A 23,532-nucleotide genomic window follows, 5' to 3' on the forward strand; every position below is an offset into this window, starting at 1 on the left:
AGCACATGCGCCCCTCTTTTTTTGGTACTCTTCACGATACCGCCGCAAAGAATCCTCTTGACAGACCACAAAAACAGAACGGAAAAAGAGAAGAGTGAAATACATTGTTCTTTGGATATCATGTCAAAATCTATCACAAAATTGGATTTCTGTATTAAAAATTGTCAAAAATTTTGCTCGACCGCTTCGCTCGCATTTTTTTAAACAGATAAATTGTGCCCGATACGCAATATCTGGCCCTCTCAAAATCGTCGCCTCATTACACCATTACACCTGTTCATACCATGATATGACCGGGAAACTTTTTGTTCTTGCACACCGGCCACCGACCCCTGTTCACGTCCGCTGACGAGGACGTGAGGTTTGCGTCAAAAATTTTGAGATAACCTGGAAACTAAATTTGTTGGAACTGCAATACATTACATCTTTGTCTCTTTTATCTCATTGTCAACTATCATTTAAAAAGATAAATTACCCCCAAAATGAATGATCTATTGAGACACATGAAATATTAGAAAACACAAATAATTCTATATCTGAAAATTGATAATTTATTTTCGTATGGAGGACAAGTAATAAAAATGGCGCATTTGGACAATATCTGACCAGCCACCCAACGAAGCAACAATAAGTCGCCAGGGAAGGTTTTCTCTCAATAGCCAAAACAGTAATTAGTTCGCTCTTCAGGATGCAATTATTAAAATGATCAAAAAGTAAGCTGAAGAAATGATAAATTCCTCTTCTTTAGTTGAAGCTGTGAATGTAAGACAGGATCAAAGAGTTGCTTTGACACAGTTTTTTTATTACAGGTTGGAAGTGTCTACTCAGTGTGCAAAACTCATGCGTGTCACCTAAAAATTAAAACCTCGCTTATTTTAAGACCATGTTGGATTTCTTGTGCAAACTCGTTGGGATATTACTGATCAATCAACATAAGTTATATATCTTTTTTAAAGCTTGTGAGGTGCATCTTCAAGCTCATTAAGAATCTTAGATTAATTTAGGACGACTCATTGGTTGTTTTGGGGTTGCTGGTCATATACAATTTCAGACGTCTCATCCGACCGGTATCCTTTGTTTCTTTTTTAGTGATTCTAGATACTGAATGGCCGGTCGGATCATTTTAACGCACTCGATATTGTCCCTCATACTTTGGCGTAAAACATAACGGCTAACCAATGCAGAGACACTCATTTCAGCTTTGGTCCCATCCAGGCATTTTTCTGTTAGTGCTTTGTTCATTTTATCTAACGTCCTGACGTCTCTGTCCATTTTTTCCTGACCGTACGCCTTTATCTTCGTCCACAGGGTTTGGTTAAAGTGTTCATAGAGGAGGGCATCCCCGTGGTTCCACTTGTAAAGTTGGTCAAACGTCCTCTTGGACATTTTATCCACTTGTGATTTCGTTCGTGCATTGGCTGAGAAAAACGTCACATCGCTCAAATCCCAGCACATTAACTCCTTCAAGAGAACCAACGATTCTAAAAGATGCTCTGCAACGAGGACTAAATCGAAATCATTCTCCAAGGTAGCAATTTTATTCCGAATGGCGCCATCATTGTTCATCTGCAGTTTGGACATTCCTAGGTCATAAAGCGTTGGGTTAAGGGCACTATGTGATGGAGTAGTACTCTGTCTTGGAAAATAATTCAGTGGTTTGTCCGCAAATCCTTCAAGGTCCACCTTGAAGGTACCTTTGAATCCATAGTAGGCATACATACTTTCAAACTGGGTGGAGGGATGTCTGATGATGGTCACATACGCCGCGTTCTTGTACATGATCTCGGCCATTTCTACGGTGAAAGAGGGTAATAATAAAAAATTAAGCAATGCTTTGTTTATGTTCTAAAATGCATATTTCTATCATTTTTTCCGTCATTCTTTATTCAATGCTATGAGTCGAAGTTTTAATTTTATTATTGACGTCAGAAACTTCAGCAGCAGCAGGAGTTGTAGAAGCAGTTCAGAAAATATTCATGTAGGTACGATTTAAAATAGGAGCAACTAAGCACTAGTGGAGGTAAAATTAGCATGGCATTGTCAAAGAAATTGGAAATAAATTAAAATGAATTAATCACAGAGCAAGCACAAAGATTTTTTAAACGTTGTTTAAACGTTTTATGAACGTTTATTTAGTTATATGACGTCTTAACATTTTTTTTGTTTGCTGGAATAGCGGATTTGTTCAATCTTGGTAAGTGATCTGACGAAAAATCGCAAATAATTATATCGCTTGTCTAGGGTTCAGAACAAAGCTATTTTGATTACCCTGTACTCGACAAAGACTTCTTGGTTGTTGATGACGTGTTTTCTATGTTCTTAAATTTGTTCTTCGTCGCTGTTACAATATCTCCTTACCATGCTTACGGTATACTCACCGTGGCGATTATATCTTGCATGATTCGCAAGCATGTTGTATTTTCCTGTTGGTGACGGGATGGGAAACGTCCTTTTGAACAATGAGGGCGTCCCAAGGTATACACCTGCTTTTGGTAGGGCAAACGTCAGCCCATGAGCATCGCCATAGCGATAAATAATATTCTGTAGTGTAGAGCTCCCGGTCTTGTGGGTTTTAAGGTACATCATGTTCTTTCGAGGGATGCAGTTAGTTTCATCATGCATCTCAGGTCCGCTTGAGTTGTCCCCATGTCTACCCAAAGAGGGATTCGGTGTGTCCAAGATCGTCATCCCACCATGTGGGTCTTCTCCAATGAACTGTTTGCTTTTTCCGAATCTATCGACGATCCCATGTTGGTTGCTCGTGTTCGTACTAGATGGGGAGTCGGAATGTGTTATTTTTGCAGTAGATGTTCCAGTTTCATCTTCACCTGAATGGCCCTGGCTCGCTGTTGTGTTGGCAAGGTGTCCAAGAGAGCCTTGTGTGATCCGACTGTAGGGAGAAAGAAAATCAAACCCCATTATATCTTTGGTAAATCTACAGATAGTTCATGTTTGATATTTGTCACCATTGTTCCCCCGACCGGGGGGGGGGGGGGGCAATCGGTAAGGAACTAATTAAATCAATCAGTAGAAGGGTGATATTTTTTTGTCACCGTATAAAATCAAGGCCCAAAGTTAGTGTAAGAATGAGGGATAGACTAAATTGAGGATTAGACACCATTCTGAAAAAAAGGAGAGCGTATAAACCAAGAAAGAAAATTGATATGTTTTACGTGAAAAATGAAAGGCCGAGACGATTGACTGGAAAAAGACTAAGGGCCGTTTTCACACGTGAATCTTGAATCATCATTGTAATGATGAATAATATTGTAATCGTGACTTTGATTAGCGTTCGTGATTCTAATTATCTAATTTGGTTCCACACGTGCTAGATATTCAACATTAGCCTTATTTTTCACTGTAATCATTCAAATTACGATTTTTTCCGTGTGAAAGGATGGAAAGTCGACATTACCCTAAATCTAAGTTGAAGTAGATTTTATGCTGTTCTGTAGTTTTGGTACTGTCTTAAAGTAACTGATTGTCTACATGTATTCAAAGCACCTTTTTCAAGCAAAAAATGAAATAAGATAAAAATAAAATTGAATTACCGAAAGAGGAAGCTAAACATAAACGCCAATTGGGTATAATTTTATCGATCTGAAAATCAGTTTGAACAAAATCAAGTTATATATAAACAACAAAGTGTTTACATGTATAACTTGTTTCCTTTTAATGTGGTAATTGGTCCTGGTAAAGTTTTGTAATAGCTCAGAAATGTACAAAACATTCATGTCGGATATTTATATATTGTTTGAATGACAATGGTATAGCCTAAATCTCAAATTAAATAGAAGGTTCTAACCGGGAAGTCAAGGCTGGTACTTCCGACTCACAAGGCCGCTTGAGAAAGCATTATTCCATAGACTATGAACACTTTACTCATACAGAGGCTAATGACGGCACAATATCGCCTTGAGACCGGCCTCGACTAGTATCATAGTCTAGTAAAGACGTTGTTTAAGATTTTCAAAACGCTGATCACTGTTGAGCCTTACAATAGTTGTTTCACAATCTAAACAACTACGTTTAATTAATTGACAATTATATACTACTATTACTACAAATAGTCAAAGGCCCATATAGTAAGCAGCGTTCTATTAAAATTCAAAGGACAAGTCCACCCCAACATAAAGTTGATTTGAATAAAAAGAGAGAAATCCAACAAGCACAACACTGAAAATTCATCAAAATCGGATATAAAATAAGAAAGTTATGACATTTTAACGGTTCGCTTAATTTCACAACAGGCTATGCACATCCTGGCTGGTATGCAAATGAGGAGACTATGACGTCATCCACTCACTATTTCTTTTGTATTTTATTATGTGAAGTATGAAATATTCTAATATTATCTTCATTGTCAAGTGATACACTAATCAATTCCTCCCTGAACATGTGCAATTAGCATTGTTTCATACTACATAGTTCAGTCAAGTTGGTCCTTATTGTCAAATCTATAAAAAAAAAATGAAATATTGTATAATTCAAGCAATAAAAAGGAATAGTGGGTGATGGACATCATCGACTGAGTCACCTCCTTATGCAAATCACTGTTTTTTGAAAAATAAGCGAAACCAACTTTCTTATTGTACATCCGGTTTTGATGAAATTTTCAGCACTATGCTAGTTTGATTTTTCTGTATTTATTCAAGTCAGCATTTTCCTGGGGTGGACTTGACCTTCGTATAGCTTTTTGCTACGTAACTTCTTGGTTCTTACGCGTGTCATCCTCATGATATCCACTGTGATGGTGATTCCTAAAGATACTTACAATGTGTGTGCTGAAGGTATTATAATTTTCCCGCTATTATCCTCCGTTATAGGCTTGAATGTTGTCGGACTTTTTAAGACCAGAAGTAACAACATAGATGCTATTCCTCCCAATGTGACAAGGCCTGCGAATCGTCTGACTGATTTCATCGTAGAAAACCTGGGTAAGTATGACGAGAAATTTAAATACATGAAAGACATGAAGTCGAATGGTTCATTTGTCTTCAATATTTATGGCAATAGCATTATGATTACCGGGCCCGTCGTACATGCCGTAAAAGTTGTACATGTATTTGTAATGTACTTTATTTAAACACGGCTTAAAACACTGCTTTCAGCTAAAAGCTGTTAAACAACGCAACATAAAAATGGACATGAGTACACAAATAAAACCACAAAAATATAATACAAACAAACATGGAAATAATGCAGAAATTAACAATAGCAAAATTGAAGTGTACAAAAACAGTGAAAAGTAAAGAAATTAATTGTATACAAAGTACTTTTAGTTCAAAATTAATAAAGAAAAGAGTGAGGGTGAGTAAATAAATACATCTTTGGGGTTGATCAGAGGGAGAAGGGATAATAAATTTAAGAAAGTGATATGAGACGTGCAAGAAAAGAAAATGAAGAGCTTGATTCCAGAAAGTGACTAAATCTAATTTGACAAAATTTTACATAAGGAATAAATTCCGGCCAGGTACCTATTTACCTCACCTGTGTCGAGTGCAGCACAATGTGGATACATTTATTGCCGAAGGAAATTACGTCATGGCGGGATTTCGAACCCACGACCCTCTGTTTCAAAGTCCGAAGACGAGTCCACTGGGCCACAATGCTCCACACATGGATAAAGTACACTGAAGTAAAAGTGAGCAAAGCATAACTGACTGAGGTAAATAGAAAATACTGAAAATAATAGATCAATTCGATTAACAGCTTCTTGTGTGCAAAAAGCACCTAAATCTGTCTGATGTGAACAAATTCAATTGAACATTAAAACAGCCCAAGTCCAATCTATGGCGAAATTTGAGTTAAATATGGTCAATTGTTCCTTATACAATAACTCATCTTAATATGTGTAAATGATAATCCAAAATCATCTCAGAAAAATCTGGTATGAGTGTCAGACAGCCCAAGTCCAAGCCTAGTGCTTTTCTTACATTCATATCAATGCACCCTCTCATCCATCAATTCTATTATTTACTATAGAATGTACACTTAAATTTGTTCTATGACGCTCTCTGAAGACTTTTGGCCAAATACAATTTATATTCCCAAATCTAAAAAAATATTCTCTTTTTTCGATTTACTCGAAATGACATCCTATGGACTTGGGTCTTTTTTCATATGCAAATTCTCAATAGTACCTAGAAAATTCTCTAAAGTGCGACAATACATCAGACGGTGGGCTGTACTGTTTCCAGACGAAGAAGGAGTAATCAAGTTTATAAGAAATTAATGCAAACGATAAATTTGAAACCAATATTCGTCAGATGTTTATGTCGTATCGGGTTGCTATTCGTGTAACGTCAGTCCGTGATCGATGTTCAGTATATATTTTAAGCTCATTATCGAGTATATTGATGTAAGACCTGTAATAAGAAACAAATCAAATAGCAAAAGCTTTGGAAAAAACGTGACGATTAAAAAAAAGTATATATATATATATATATATATATATATATATATATATATAAATATTTATTTATAACATCTTAAAATTAAAAAGTGTAAAAACTCACCAATTGGTCGTTGTTTTCTTTCCTTCTGGGCCTTTTACACACCCTATAACATTCTCCTCAAGTAATACTTGGTGTTGGAAGGTCAAAGTTAAAGATCTGCGAAGTAATTTTTTTATGGCATGCTATAGGCGGATAAAGACTGGTGGATGAGACCAATTTAATGTTGCATGCAGGGGAAATGCGAGTTAAAAAGTTTGTATTTCCTTAACCACTTGATAGTACACTAAATATAACAACACAGGTCCCGTTGGCAATACAGCTAAGACAGTACTCATGCATAGGCAGTGAATGACTACTTAATTATGCACCCGTAGATTATTGGTACGTCTTATGGGAAAGGCCGGAGGGACAATCGATATTTACTTTAGGTAGTGTCTCGCACGCATTGTCAATACATTACTTATTGATTAATGCCAATGATCTTTGGATGCCTACTTCGAGTACTTACGTAAGGGCATACTGGACCTGGAAGAGTTGAAGTTTAGTCTGCAAATACAGACTCCTAATTGACACTTATAATGAATTATGTCAGCGCTCGTATTGATGTAGCCAGCATTTGCATTATTCATTTCATTTATTGTAAATAAATTTACCGATTGGGCCCAAAATATTGGGGGAATAGATAAGTCAACGCAAATGGTTAACGCTAATTTCTTTAATTGCCCGCCCCCCCCCCAGCTCCCTTTCAACGAAGTCCTAGATCAGTGTCTGTGACTAGGGTATATTTCACTATTAAAGGTCAAGTCCACCCCAGAAAAATGTTGATTTACATCAATAGATAAAAATCAAACAAGAATAACGTTTTAAATCTTATTAAAATTGGATGTAAAATAAGAAAGTTATGACATTTTAAAATTTCGCTTATATTTCACAAAACAGTTAAATGCACAACTCAGCAACACGCAAATGAGAGAGTCGATGATGTCCTCCACTCACTATTTCTTTTGTTTTTTATTGTTTGAATTATAAAATATTTCCATTTTTACAGATTTGACAATAAGGACCAGTTTTACTGAACCATAAAATGTTAGAATAATTGTAATTCCCCATGTTCATGGAGGAAGAAAAATCACCTTCCAATGAGGAGAAAATTAAGATATTTCATACTTCATATAATAGAATACAAAAGAAATAGTGAGTGACGTCATCAGTCCCATCGTTCGCAAACCGATCAGGATGTGCATTTAGCAGTTTTGTGAAATTTAACAAAATATTTAATTTCATAACTTTACTATTTTACATCCGATTTTATTGAAATTTTCAGTGTTATGCTTGTTGGATTTTTCTCTATTTGTTCAAATCAACTTTTTTGGGGGTGGACTTGTCCTTTAAACACAAAAGTGTTTAGAAGTGGCCGCGCTTGTAGAATGAGTGAGCATTGTCCGTTTTAAGCTCGCAGAAATCGGTTTGCGCAGAAACGCCAATTTTTGCGCTGTGTCAAGGAAAAAAGAGCGAAAACTAACTGACCTTGCGGAATGCTTATCATTTTGCATTTTTGACTAATTGAAATAAACAGATAAATTCAAACAATGCTACCCAAATTAACACTTCAACCCTAGTTAAGCACAAACTTTAACAATTTTTTTGTGCAAGCCTGATCTGAGGACATAACTGAATGTAAATTAAAGTTTATTTCTGACATTTTCAGCATTTTCTCACCACGTTTTTATTTTTAAGTGGGTTTACATTTCAAATTTTATTTAATACTTATTTTTTCACACTTTTCTTAAGCTTGACATTGCAACCTGCAACAAAACAAAACAGAGTAATAATGCGCCCACTCTCGTAAGCCTTGAGTTACCTTCCTGGTCGAGGACTTCAGGGAATGGAACTACTAGGTACAAGGTACTAGCAAAACAAAAATCAAGCCTGAGCAAATTCATGGAAACCACAGCACCGTGTACAACAGATATCATCACGATGACCTCGGTGTGTGGGGAGGGGGAGGAGGGAGGGATGCAACGGCACTTTATGACGTATTTCGGACAAGGAATGAACTTAATAAGTAAAAAGATATCTTGAAATCAATCTTTCTATAGCTAAAGTCCACGTGTTTTTCATTACTATCGTATACTTTTATTCATATACCTATTTCCAAGTTACGCGCAAATAATTTTTTCACGAACTTTTGAAAGTAAGTGGTGCTCACTCAAGCGGAAAGATTTTTCGACAATTTTAACGCCATTTCCTTTAATATATCTGTACCAATGTTTAAATGTGGAAAAAAGCTTCAGAAAATCAAATATATAATTCTATAGGATTATTTCCAAGTGTATACTTTTTATATGTATTGTAGTGTATAATCATTTTGATTATAGTCCTCTTGTTCGCTTGGTTTCTCAAAGCACTAAAGGATGAGTTTCTAGATGAATGGAGCGATCACGTCACTAAAAACTCTTTCTTTGTATTAGAGGCTATCGGAATTATTTCCTAAGCTTTCAAAATTACTACAAAAAACAACAGCTCTTGAAGCTAGGTAACCATTCGTTAAATATTAATCGTTAATATATTTTTTTATTCATATTCCTGAACAAATACAGCATCAATGCATTTCGCTGTGGGGGGGGGGGGGTCAACTCACAGGTTCATTTAGCAAAAATGACACTTTTTCACTCTTTAGAAAGATCCCATTGACAACAAGTGTAGGGGAATAGGCGGGGTAAGTTGTGACAGTTTTTTGCTTTTTGCATGTTAGAATTGATATGATTAATAATCCTGTCGAAATAACTACCTTGCCTTGAAATTTAATTCTTCTGAAATATTTTCCACCTATATATAACTTTCTATCCCCACACTGAAAGTCATCGTGACCTTTGAAAAAAAACGATGTCAAATGGCTCAACTTGCCCCATATATGGGGTAAGTTTGAGCCACCTTCTGGGGTAAGTTGAGCCACAAAAACTATGTACTAATTGTATGGGGGAAGAACCAGCATGTCAATTTTTTGTTTAAAGACTTTTCACTTGCTAATTCTCTATATATACTAACATCCTGTAAAAGGAAAAGAGCAGTCATGTAAATTTGCTCCTTTCAGCCTGCATTTCAATCGATTTTTATGGTTTGTTTGTTTTTAAGATACATTACCATAGGAATTACCATGGCTCAACTTGCCCCATGCTGTTTGGCTCAACTTACCCCAGTCCGAACTTAGTGCGATAATTTTATATCCACACATTTATTATGCATCCATCATATAAAAGACTATGACAAGAATGAAGATCCATACCTGGACTAATAATGTTGTTATCATGTCTTTATTATATTGAAAGACGTGTGTGTTTATAAAGCACTTATCTATTTCACACTCTTTTTTACTTTTTTGGCTGAAATTCATATTTTTCCCTCTAAAAAAATACTTTTTGTTTCAAAGTTGGAAACAATGTGGTGGGGTTAGGGGTTATGCTATGGGTCATCAATACATGACACCACCACAATGTCTGACTCATTCATTATTGGCCTGGGGCTGGTGGCTCAACTTGCCCCTATGCTCAACTTACCCCGCCTTCCCCTACATATTCTCATATTGCCTATATACGCTACACACATTGTAACAGTATTCCAATGTACGATTGCGCGTTGTGTGTGGATGCTTGAGGGTATGTGTGTGTGCTACCACTTACAATATGACTACAGGCCTATGCTGCAGACACACACATGATGATAAATATTTCGTTATTGAATTGACTTAATTATTTTGATCAAACTGTGTTTTTTAGATTTGTATTTTGTTGGATATGAAATGAAATAAATGAAATGAAAATGAAATTGAAATGTCTTCTTAAGCATGTTAAGCCGGTAGGCATGTCATTAAAAATAAACTTAAAACATTATTTTGGTGGTCTGGGGTCCATAACACAAAGCTTTATAGCAATGACTATGGAATATTTGTTAACGATTGATTGCATTGACTACAATGTACAATCAATCGTACCAGTCCATCGTACGTATGTCAAGCCGTTTTACAATGTCATCATATTTCTTCGATTTCTTTATATAAAACATTCGCTTTTTGATATAAAGAATTACCATCGCTTTACTACACAATGCCATTTCTTGAATATTGTCATATCAGGGACAGGAGCTCAAAGTTGAATTAAGAAGGGGTGAGTTTCCATAAATATGGGTTCCACACACAATATATAGTATATATCAGTTGTTCAATCAGATAGCATGTCACAAAAATCTTCTGCCTTCTCGATATTTTGCTTTGAAAGTCTATGAAATTAGCCACCTGTCAGAGCCCGAGAGACGAGTCCACAGAAAAATCACTCTGAGTGTGACGTCACCGGAGGGAACTTAGTGTAAGAAGTGCCGCACGGGTGTAATACAGAAATGCTATGCAGGGAGAGAAAGATGATTTTACATTTTTTTTTCAAACCAACTCAAATCACACAAATAGGAATCATATGTACAAATCTTTACTTTACCTGTATAAAGAACAGTATGAATAACTATCATGAACTCTTAAATCATGATAAAAGATTGCAAACAGTGAGTTATTGAATGATATTTTCATTATTTCTCTTTTATTTTATCACGATGTTCCATCAAGTGAGTAGCTGGAAAGTAATTCCGGCGGCTAGCTAGCTCAGCTCTGCGCGCGCTGCATGCCTATAATTATGCTATAACAATACACACAACACACAGGGCCCATGCACTGAGTGTACTGCACTGTAGTGGGGTAGTGGTCTGGTATGTCGGCCCCAGTCCGTTCCCATATATGTTTAGTATATATCTCAATGGTCGACCCGCAGTTCACGACCATGCAGCAATCCCCTGACGTATTTTTCTTCTTTCCTTTTGTCTTTGACTCCATTTTTATATCCTCTGGATGATTTCCACTCATGGCTCATTTCATAGAACAATCTTGAATCAAACGTACTATTCTTCTCGACCTTCCGAGTTTTTTTTTTATATTTAATTACGCTAGAGGTCACCGTCACACATACAAATGCAATTCGCAAGTGAGTTTAAGAAAGCAAGAAAGGTATGCGGTCCGGCAGCTCGACAGCTAGCTGCACCGGAGCGGGTGGCCGGTCGGCACAAAGCAATTCCGCAACCAACTGTGTTTTTTTGCAAGAGCCGCGTCACACGCGGATAAATATCTCATGATAACACGTCTGCTACGTTATCGACTGGTGAGAAGATCTTGGTCAAATTTCATATTATTCGCCTTGAAATTATTCCTTTAGGGTCTATGGTATCATTCTGAGGGAATTTACATATTTGGAATAATAGTATGGCCATGAATATACTTTTAATAATTTCCTCTTAGCAAGTTCTCCGGCTCGCAGATACAACTTAAACTGCAGTTTATTCAATTGTTTCGCCACGGACACAGTCCGGAACGAAAAGAAGGCATTAAAATCGTCTAAAATTGCTACAAAGAAGAACAGTTTTAACAATGTAGGGACATATTATTGACTATATGTCTTATGATAATTATTACTTCCTTTTAATACCGTTCACATAAAATCAATAGCGATAAAATGAAGTTTTGACACAAAAGTAAATATGAAAGCGTACGTGCATAGTACACAAAACAGCACTGCCTTGTTTACTACGATACCCCCGGTTACGTCACAGTCAAAGAACACCCGTCTCGGTAGGCATTGCAGGAGCGAACTCAGGGAAAATGGGGAGGGATAAATCGTTCAAATTAAATATTTGGAAAAAAGAAAATGGGGGTCGAATCACCTCTTAGTGTTTGGTTGGTTGTAATGTTGCTATTAATGTAACTATCTCAATATTTTGAATCGTCTTCTTAATTCAACTTTAAGAAAATACCCTTCCTGATATGACAATCACAGCAACTTCATCAACAATACAGAACAGAAAACACGGAAATTGAGACAATAATTCATAGAATTACATTGAGACTCCTTTTATTACACAAAAGCGCCCTCATGCGCTGACAAGAATCGCACATGTACATGACAATGTCGAGAAATAGGATTAAATGTTAAAACGACTTGACATACGTACGATTAATTGTTAACCTTTGTGTGACGAGAGCCAGGAGTCGGTTATGCCAGTGAGACAGTAAAATTAGCAGAATACCACTTTTCTTTTACTAATTTTACAGCAATTACACAACTTCTTTCATAAATATTCGGCACATATCCCGGGGGGGGGGGGGCACTCGACCAAAAAAGTGGTAGGGGTGTGCCGCGGGCGAGACAAAAAACGGGGGCCTTGGAGCGGGCTTATTGTAAAAAGGAGGGTCCTCGGAAAGGGCTTCAGAACTACAATTTTGCGAAAACGGGGGTCCTTGGAACGGATCGCCAGCGTGTGAGTACGTGCGTATGCACCCCTATGGAACGGGCATGCGTGCATGATGCAGCTAGCGCGGCCTCCGCCGGGTGCGCTCGCACAGAGAAGATGGTCGGACAGCGCTCGGCGCCCGCTTTTCACCAAAATTGCAGCAGTTCAATGCGACCGGAACGGCGCGCCGTGTCAATTGTGTTCTTTTATCTTATATTCAAATAAATGAGAAAGCTACAAGTATTCTTGTTGTTGTTTTTTATGCTATATGCATTCTTGAAAAAAGGGGCTTTATGCATTCTCGAAAACATGAAAAAGGGGCATTTTTTATACATTGCTCATTTATCTTGCATTATAGTACATGCACATGCATTAAGAGGATTTTCCAAAAGGGAGGGGGCACATTTTACCGAGGAAAATTTGACGAGCAAAAAAAAGAAGAAAAAAGATTTCACCTAAAATTGAAGGTCATTTCGTTCGCAAGAATTAGACAAGCGAAAAAAAAAAGTTTTCACTTTCAAGGGGGACACACTTTGGTAAAATCGGTATTTCTCAAATTACACATTTTGATTATGGTTCTCAAAGGGATCCGTCATTGTGCATAATGGATGCTTGCGTGTACACCTGTCTGAATTAAAAAAATAATAAATCCTGTTCGTTTTGACAAAGGTGTTTCACAAAGTCTTAAGTGTGAGTTACAGTCATGCTCAGTGCTGACGCGCACATATTACATGTATATGTAACGCACAAGCTTATTGATTTACGCCATACAGATGCGTTGTATTGACACTATTGACCCTGTTAAAATGCCATCAATTCTCATATTGTTCCTAATGTTGTCTTAAAGCATCAGGGCCTCTTTGTAAATCAGTTCTATAACTGAAGAGGCTACCCTGCGTAAATAAAACTGAAATAAATAAATAGATATGAATTGTAATGCGAATTGATGGCAAATTCAAAAATAATCTTGCTTGCAATTGACCCATATTTGTTTGGATGGTAAACATAACATTGAGGTAAAGAGAAAGAGGTATTTTACACACAATTATGCTTTTCCCTAATATAATCATTTTTAGAATATTTTACCGTCATAGACAGTATGCTCATATTAGATCCATTTACACTTCTCCCCCCCCCCTGTAATTTTGGAGGTTCAGTCCATCTCATTTAAGAAACTGGACGCATAGTTTTTTTTTTTTTTTTTTTTTTTTTTTTTTTTATTTGTATGTTCTCATTTACATCGTCACTGTACATAGAACAAAAATAAAAAATCAACATCATGATATACATTAGAATTCAACATAAAAAAAACATTTTATAAATATAGCAAGAAAGAATTTTAAATACATGTTCAATAGTAAGCAAACATAATGCCTAAATTGACTATTCAATTTTTGTTTTGCATTTTTTCCAAAAAATACTTCTTTTTATATTTGCTCTCCATTTTATTTCTTCTATGAATATTTCAAATATTTCTTTAAAATTTGATTTTCTTTTTTGTTGAAAAATTGTATAAGAAGCTAAATTGAGTAATACATTAAAGAAAGATATAACGTTTTGTCCATTACCACCATGTCTACCAATCACAATGTCTTTATAACTTATATCCACATTTTTAATATTCAGATTGATGGTAACACAAAAGTTACTGAATTTTAACCAAAAGAGTCTAGAATAATGGCAATCATAAAATAAGTGATAATAGTTGTCAATAGTTTTACATTTAAGACAAAGTGGAGATTCTGCCAATTTAAATCGAAACAAATATTCATTTGACATCAAAAGTTTATACAAAAATTTAAAGTTGAATTCAGCTAAACGAAATTCTTCAATGAAAGTAACTTTTTCTTTCCAGATATTGTTCCAAATCAGATTTTCTTTGAAATAAAGTGACCAATATTGCTCAACATTTGGGGTTATAAACTTTTTATCCACAAGATAATTGTATAATAATTTAGAAAGTTTAAAAGATAAATGTTTACTTTGTTTTATATGTATGACAGGATCATGATCCTTCAATTGAAAGTAGCTAACAATTGAATGATTTAAGCAATGTTTTTCTTTAACCAAAATGTTTTTCCATTTTTCTGGTATACAACTCCAAATTAATTTCGATTCACATAAATAATTTCCTTTTTTCTTTAATTTTGCATGAATACGCAATATATCCAATAGTCCATCGCTGTTAATAATATCTCCAATAACAAGAATGTCTGAGCATACCCAATGCTTCCAAAACAAACATTTATTCTTATACAAAATGTTTTTATTACCCCATAACAATTGTTGCCTAATATCTTCACCTGTATTTTCAAAAGAGGGTTTATTATTACACATTTTCCAAGCAATTATACATTGACGATAAAATAATGGAAGTTGTTTCATTTCAGGCATTTGACATTCTTTTTCAAAAGACATTTTAAGAACAAGTGAATTCGGTCCAAAGTAATTGAGGTGTAGTTCAGGAAGGAACTTCCATCTAAAATTGTGATCCTTGTTTTCAAATAGATTGTTTAGCCAAACTGTTTTTAGGGCGTTACATTGTGAGACAAAATCAGGCATATTTATTCCTCCTTTTTCAGTTCTACCAATCATTGTTTTTCTTTTTATTTTATCTCGCCCTTTCCAAATAAACTTAAATATAATTTGTTCAACTTTTTTATTAATGTGATCAAGCATGGGAAATACAGTCATTAAATAGGTTATATTTGAAAGAATTAAAGATTTTAATACAGTAACTTTTCCGAAAAATGTTAAATACCGGCATTTCCACAATAATACTTGGTTTTCAATTTTTGTAACTTTTTCTTTCCAAGTTTTTTCATAAGCATCAAACATATTTTTACTAAAATACACCCCTAGAGTTTTTATAAACACACTTTTCCAATCAATATTTTGAAAAAAATTGCAATTAAAATTTCCAAAGCTAAAACCTGAGCTTTTCGAAACATTTAACGATGGTCCAGCAACTTTGCAAAAGGTTTGGACTCTTTCCATTACTTTTTTTAAAGACAGTTCATCCGCTACAAATACTGTGGTGTCATCAGCAAATTGACTTATCTTGATCTCAACTGAATTATTTACATTATTCGTCAAAGTAATACCTTTAATGTTATTATTCTTATTCAAATCAATTGACAAAAATTCTACAACTACTAAAAATAACAGGGCAGACACTGGACAACCTTGTCTCACTCCTCTAGTTAGAGGGAAATAAACTGACTGCCAATTTAAATTCATTATACAACTTTCTGCATCAGCATATAAGGCTTTTATATAACTTATGAATTTATTACCGAAATTAAATTTTTCAAGGGCTCTATAAAGAAAATTCCTATCAACTTTATCAAAGGCCTTTTCTAGGTCCAAAAATAAAATAGCCCCCGATTTTTCATGTTTTGTCATATAATTTATCACATCATCAATAAGTCTTATACTGTTTCCAATAAAACGGCCTTTTAAGTAGGCATTTTGATCGAACGAAATACATGATCTTAATACTGGTTTCAATCTCTCTGCCAAAACTGATGCCAATATTTTGTAATCAGTGTTTAAAAGACTGATAGGCCTCCAGTTGGATAGTAAATCTTTTCGTCCCTTTTTATGCAAAAGTGTAATAACAGCTCTATTTTGACTAACTGATAAATTCCCAACTGATAACGAATGGTTAAATAAATTTAACAAAATAGTTTTTAAATGATCCCAAAAGCATTTGTAAAATTCAAACGTTAAACCATCTGGACCTGGACTTTTACCAAGTTTTGAATTTTGGATAGCTTTATTACATTCATGAATTGTCAGTGTGCTATCACACATTAATTTTTGTTTTTCGTTTAATGAATTTTCTATGTGAATATTTTCAAAATAATCATTAATATCCTTACTATCTATATTTTCCGATTTTGAAAAAAGTTCTGAGAAATATTCCACCTCAGCAGTCAAGATATCGTTTTGACTTGTGAAAACTTTACCATTGTGTTCCACTTTAAACAAATTCTTCTGTTGATAATTTCTTTTTTCAAGACCTAGAAAAAATTTGTTATTACGTTCCCCCTCTTCATACCACTTGATTTTGGATCTTACTAAAGCTCCATGAACTTTATAATCATAAAGATTATTTAGTTCTCTTCGTATTTCTTTAATTTCTTGATTCTGTTTCGTAGATATAATTTTCTGCTTGGTAAGATAATCAAGTCTTTGTTGTAAATATACTTGTTTACATTTTATATTGTTAGATTTATCTATACAAAAATATATTGATTTTTGTTTGACATCTTTTTTGAATAAATCCCAAAGTAATCTTATATCAGCTACTTGATTATTAATATTTTCCCCAAAGTCTTTTATTAAAGCAATAATTATTTTTTTGTATTCAGAGTCTTGTAACAAAGAGTTATTGAGTTTCCATAGACCTTTGCCCTTTCTAAATTTGTTGAATTCAATTTTTATAAGAACTGGATTATGATCTGATAAAAATCTCCCTATTATATTGCAGCTGATAGTATTATTCTTAAGTCTATCAGAAACTAAGAAAAAATCTATTCTAGTCTCAATAGGAGACTGTCGTATTAGTTGATGAGTAAATTCAATAGAGTTGGGATGTTTGAGTCTCCAGATATCAACGAAATCTCTTAACTCAGACTGTTCTCGTAGGTACTTTGCATCTGAAAAATCTTTCAAAATCCCTCCTCTTTTGTCAGATGTATAGTTTAAAACAGTATTGAAATCGCCACCAAAAATTACACAATCACTAGGAAGGATATTGTCATCTAAGAAGGCAAAACAAGACTTGAAAAAAATCCTTCTACTTGTCAAAATATTCGGAGCATAAATATTAAGTAGCCATAGCGACTCACCACCATATAATATGTTAACAGCATTTGATCGACCTTCATGGAAGGATATATGATTAAGAACTTCAACTGAGTGACAATTTATTAGAATACTAGTACCACAACTGTTAGAAGTTCCAACAGAGTGGTAGGACTGACCTTTCCAATCAAATTTATCATGAACCTGAATGATTTCTTTTGTAAAATGAGTTTCTTGAAGAAAAAGAATTTGAATTTTATTATCTTTTGCCCATTTATAAAGTTTTAGTCTCTTTTTCCTTTCTCTTAATCCTTGACAATTAATTGTCAAGATACTTAATTCCATCGTTTTAATGTTTCTTAAGCTGTGTTATATGCATCTTCATATTCTTCTTCGGAACTTAGTCGAATAGATTCTTCTTTCTCTGGCGTGTTTTTAGAATGCCTTCTTTTTCTCTTTTTCTTCTGTTTTACTCGATGTTGATTCTCGTTACTGCGGGCCCGCGCTTGTTTGATGACTTCGTCAAGCGTTATTTGTTTGACAGTGCCTGACCTTTCACCAACGAGACTACTGGTGCGTGTGTATGGTAATTCTTCTGTCGATCTTTGCGGAGTTGCTACCTGTACATCACAAATATCTTCGCTGGCATATTTGGAAGCGGGAGCCATCTGCGCATTGCGTGCATTCACGACCACATGATCACTGTCGTCTGGTTGGGAAGAACCTTCCGTAAAGGCAGCACACCGGGGGTCGCCTCTCTTATGCCCTGGAAGGGAGCAATCGTAACATGTAATCTGATTCTCTCGACACTCGCGAGCGTAATGACCCTCTTTCAAACATTTGTTACATCTGATGTTTTCTTTCATGTTGTTTCTGTCACTCGATTCCTTTTGCTCTTTATGGTAGATTTTTGCACGAAATCCTACGATTTCAACCATATTGGGTAACGGAGCCAACGGTAATTCCATGAAGATAAACCTCCTCCCCGTTTTGAAACGAGTAAGCTTTCCGTCAGAATCTCTCGCACACTCATATTTCACTTCAGTTACTGGTTTTAGTCCTCTTTTTATGAAAGTAGACTTTGTGTCACTGTTGGCAACAGACAGTGGTACATCACTAAGGAATACTTTAGTGTTAGGCTTCTCACTAGTGTGAAGGTATGGGTTAGTGTATATAAGATCTATCTGCTGACTTCTGATGGATAAACCAGTGACAAGTATTTATTGTCTAGACTTCTTATCAAGTGGATAGATACGCCATAGATTCCTGATTCTCTGAGCTCCATCAATAGTGGAATCACCACAAACTCTCTCTGCAGCAAGACACACTTCATAAACATAAACTTCATTCACACCATCTAATAAGTCACTGTTTTTAAAGAAAACAGGCAAAACTCTAGGTGTAGTACCCCCGGTTTTTGGTTGGGCGTTCACATTAGCCATAATAAGCCGGGTAACTAGATACAGTGTCCAAAGAGTATCGCAGCCGTGAACTCCCGGGTGTATCAATCAAGAGAACCCGTTTAATTTAAAACTCACAGCAATCTCACCACTAAGTGTCTTTTCTAACGTAGAAATGGTCTAAAAAATCTGCTAAAGGCTGATATCCAGACAATCAGGATTTAAAGTTCCATATAGTTCGAAAAAAGTATCACTGATGTAAGAAAACTCACCAAACTCCAAGAAGAAATAAGACGGCTATTCGGAACCGTGGCGTCCGTCACAGTCGGCCATCTTAAAAAAATTAACATACCTTGAATTACTCGGGCTTGTGATTTTCACGCTGCATATAGCATTGAATTGAAAATATATATTGCAAAACAGTGAAAAATTTGATGTTATCACGAAAAGTCATGTGTTATTGATCAACGTGTTTTCTTTTTCATTTGCCCTCTTTAAGATGGAGGCTGTGCGTTTCATATCGTCATCAGTGCATTTGGAAGGAGTACATCCTCTCGTAAAATATATCTCTATGATATACCCGCAGTAGCGCGTCCTCTTTGTATGATTTGACCGATGTGGTGAGGCCTTTTATGCAGCAGGAAACTGGACATTTAAAGAACAAGTCCACCCCGACAAAAACTTGATTTGAATAAAAAGAGAAAAATTCAACAAGCATAACACTTACACTGAAAATTTCATCAAAATCGAACGTAAAATAAGAAAGTTATGGCATTTTAAAGTTTCGCTTCATTTCACAAAACAGTTATATGCACATCTCGGTCTGTATGCAAATGAGGAACTGATGACATCACTCACTGACTATTTCTTTTGTATTTTATTATATGAAATATGAAATGTTAATATTTTCCCTTCATTGTCATTTGAAATGAAGTTTCATTCCTCCCTGAACACGTGGAATTCCATTATTTTTACATTTTGTGCTTCAGGCAAGGAGGTCCTAATCGTCAAATTCGTAAAAATTGAATTATTGTATAATTCAAACAATAAAAAACAAAAGAAATAGTGAGTGAGTTACATCATTGACTCTCTCATTTAGATGTAACTGGCTCGTTCATATAACTATTTTGTTGAAAATAAGCGAAACTTTGAAATGTCATAACTTTCTGATTTTACATCCGGTTTTGATGAAATTTTCAGCATTGTGCTTGTCTGATTTTTCTCTATTGATTCAAATCAACATTTTTTCTGAGGTGGACTGGACATTTAAGTTCTACTCTTAGTCCTACTTAGAGATTGAACATAACACCAAAGAGTGTACATGTTACAACCAAGGGTGTTGTAATAACACCTATAGGTGTAAAAATAACACCACCAATTCAAAACCGGTGTAAAATAACTAGTGTGGTCCTCTATGCACACCGGTTAACACCACAGTTTTTGCTGTTTTTTGTGGCAACCAGTCAGTATGCACATGTATTTAAAATAATTAATAGTTTGTTAGCTTTTTTATTTCTTCTTCCTTTATTCTTTTCTTTTATCCCTTTCTTTATTTTTTATTATGTTTATATGAGCTGCTTTTACACAGTTTCATCCGCGGTCTGTGGGAACAACAACCGCTGCATAGTTAATTGTTAGTTAATTGTTAGTGTTTAGCACTAACAATTACAACCGCTGCATAGTTAATTGTTAGTTAATTGTTAGTGTTTAGCACTAACAATTACAGTTATATAAAATACTTTCACTTCTGCACCACATATACTCAATCATCTACTTTTGCCGTTTGGATGTTCTCTCCTATTTTTGTCTACACTTTTCTGCACACATTTGTCTATGCACATTATTCCTCTCACTTCCCTGCTTACACTAGGACTATTAACATTCCTTTATCTTGATGACCTCGTCGATATTGTTTTATTTCTCTCGCTCTGTCTCTCTACACATGTGTGTTCATGGACCTACTACTCTAGTCCATGGTGTGTCCTAGAAGCTGTAGTCTTCCGCATCAGGCGTATTTCTTGTGTTTTTGAAGAGCATCAGATTGAATTGTATATGCACTTGCTTATATAGCGCTTTATATCAGAAGTCTCTAAACTCTTCAGTAATGCAGCAGAACTACCCTGGCTTTAGCAGAGCAGCTGTTACGTGTTCAGCGTTCCAAGGAATAAATTCCTGCCAGCTTGGTTACCCATTTACCTCACCTGGGTTGAGTGCAGCACACTGAATGTGGATAAATTTCTTGCTAATACAAAAAATGCATTTATACCAGCTACAATTCTCACTTTTGGACATGGAAGATGCAGGCGTATACTATACAAGTGCTTCATGGACCCTCCAGGACATTATTTACTTTTGTTGAGTCAATGAATAAGATGTAGGCCTAGACTCGTTTGTGTGAGTGGGGAGTGGGGAGGGTTGTAAGGGGGTGTGTGTGTGGGTGGCTCATATTTATGTCATGAATTTTGTTTTCTATTATTTGTTAATTTCATTTTTATGTTCTTTCCATGTCTCATCTGGTTTTGAATATGTTACTATCAAATCGTTTAAGCGCGTAAAATACTTTCGCTCTCGGATTTTATATTATCATAATTCCGTGGCCACCTTTCAAACAGCAATATATCAGGAACATAATCAAGCCTTTTTTCGTGTTTTATTGTCTGGCGACGTTGAAACAAATACTGGTCCAAACAATAAATTCCCTTGTGGTCATTGCGAGAAACCCGTTAAAAATAACCAAAATGGACTGTTGTGTACCACTTGTCAAAATTGGTATCACACTAAATGTCTCGAGATCTCTTTAAATGAATATACTAGGCTGTATCAAAACCCAAATGAGAATTGGATATGTTTAACCTGTTCATTGCCGCCATTTTGTGACTCAATTTTTACACAATCCTTGATTGATGTTCAACCCACCTCAACAGTTAATGCACCTCCTATCCCTGAATTTAACACACCTACTGGAATTGATAAGGCTATTTTATACAAATCATTTAATGATATATTTAAAGCAAAAGGGTTGCATTTCGTTCATTTAAATATCAGATCCATTTTACATAAAATTCCTGAACTACGCGTCCTTCTCTATGAAAGTAGAATTTCTGTAATTGCAATTACAGAAACATGGTTGAATTCGTCCATAAATAATGAAGAAATTATATTGATGGTTATTCTATATTAAGACGAGATCGTGCAGGCGACCATGGTGGTGGGGTCTGCCTTTATATTAAAAATGATATTGCATTTAATCTAAGAGAAGATCTTACACCTGATGGTATTGAATCATTGTGGATCGACATTCTATTACCACATACAAAGCCTATTACTTTAGGTGTAGTCTACAGACCCCCCAGAGACAATCACTTTATTGATTCTCTCCATGATATATTGGACATATTAACAAAAGATGATGAGGTTATTCTTTTAGGGGACATGAATATTTGTCTATTACAACAATCAGCACTGACCAAAAGATACAAGAATATTTTGAATTTATATGGTTTGAGCCAACTTATAACAAAACCCACCCGAACTACACCTACCACTTCTTCATTAATAGACCATGTAATTTGTAGTAAAGAAGAAAATATTTGTCAAAGTGGTGTCTTTGAAATTGGCTTAAGTGATCACTTTTTAACGTATTGTTCAAGGAAACTTATCAGGCCTGTATTTGGGCAGCATAGAACTATAAGCATTCGATGTATGAAAAACTATTGTGAAAATGATTTTAATTTCGTTTTATCTCAAATCAATTGGTCTGTTATATTTGAATGTAATGAAGTGAATATTGCTTGGTCACACTTCCAAAAGTATTTTCATGTCAGTAGTTGATAAGTGTGCACCTTTAAAACAAGTAAGAATTAAGCAAAGAACAGAAAGATGGATGACCAGTGAAATTATTGGTTTGATAAGACAACGAAATATAGCTTTCAGGAAAATGAAAAAAGATATTGGTAATTTAGAACTCGAAAGGAAATTTAAACTATTGCGAAATGTGGTACAAAGGAAAGTGAGGAAAGCTAAAGACGAATTTTTCCAAAATCAAATTGAAGACAATAAACATGATTCTAGGAAATTATGGAAAAATCTCAAAGAGTTAGGTGTAAAAAACAAACAAAAAAATATTCAGAAAAGTGTTATTAATATTAAAGGGGAACTATGTCATGATAATCTAAAGATAGCCAACGAATTTAACAATTATTTCACAACAGTGGCCGATAAATTAGCTTGTGAGCTCCCCATTACGGACAGAAGTGAGTTTGGGGCCGACAGTCCTAATTTAAAAAAACTTTACGACAATAAAGGTATACAAAAAGGCTGTTTTAATTTTTCTCCTGTCACAGAAAAGTTTGTATTAAATGAATTATCCAAGTTGAAAATATCAAAAAGTACCGGACTTGACTTGGTTCCTGCTAGATTTTTAAAGGATGGTGCAAAAAACGTCTTTATTCCTTTAACTTACATTATTAACCTATCTATTTCAACTTGTACCTTCCCTGATGAAATGAAAATCGCTAAAGTCACACCATTACACAAAA

The 23,532-nt window shown here is 35.1% G+C and overlaps 1 protein-coding gene across 1 annotated transcript; it reads right to left on the reverse strand.

The window, feature by feature from the left end:
* Nucleotides 1-562: 562 nt before the first annotated feature.
* Nucleotides 563-6,847, reverse strand: LOC121420486 (galactosylceramide sulfotransferase-like). Its single transcript, XM_041615139.1, has 4 exons — nucleotides 6,519-6,847; nucleotides 4,775-4,933; nucleotides 2,379-2,890; nucleotides 563-1,793 (listed from the first exon to the last, which is right to left on the reverse strand). The coding sequence occupies exons 2-4, from the start codon at nucleotides 4,921-4,923 to the stop codon at nucleotides 1,057-1,059; spliced, it is 1,398 nt and encodes a 465-aa protein (XP_041471073.1). The 5' UTR covers nucleotides 4,924-4,933; nucleotides 6,519-6,847; the 3' UTR covers nucleotides 563-1,056.
* Nucleotides 6,848-23,532: the final 16,685 nt, after the last annotated feature.

Source organism: Lytechinus variegatus, chromosome 8, assembly GCF_018143015.1.
Source record: "Lytechinus variegatus isolate NC3 chromosome 8, Lvar_3.0, whole genome shotgun sequence".
NCBI classification, from domain to species: Eukaryota; Metazoa; Echinodermata; class Echinoidea; order Temnopleuroida; family Toxopneustidae; genus Lytechinus; species Lytechinus variegatus.

Coding starts and splice junctions, on each gene's coding strand:
- LOC121420486 (XM_041615139.1), bottom strand. CDS start 4,923: ATGAAATCAGTCAGACGATTCGCAGGCCTTGTCACATTGGGAGGAATA. Junction 2,891..4,774: donor ATACCTTCAGCACACACATT/GTAAGTATCTTT, acceptor TTCTCCCTACAG/TCGGATCACACAAGGCTCTC. Junction 1,794..2,378: donor TGCAAGATATAATCGCCACG/GTGAGTATACCG, acceptor CTTTCACCGTAG/AAATGGCCGAGATCATGTAC.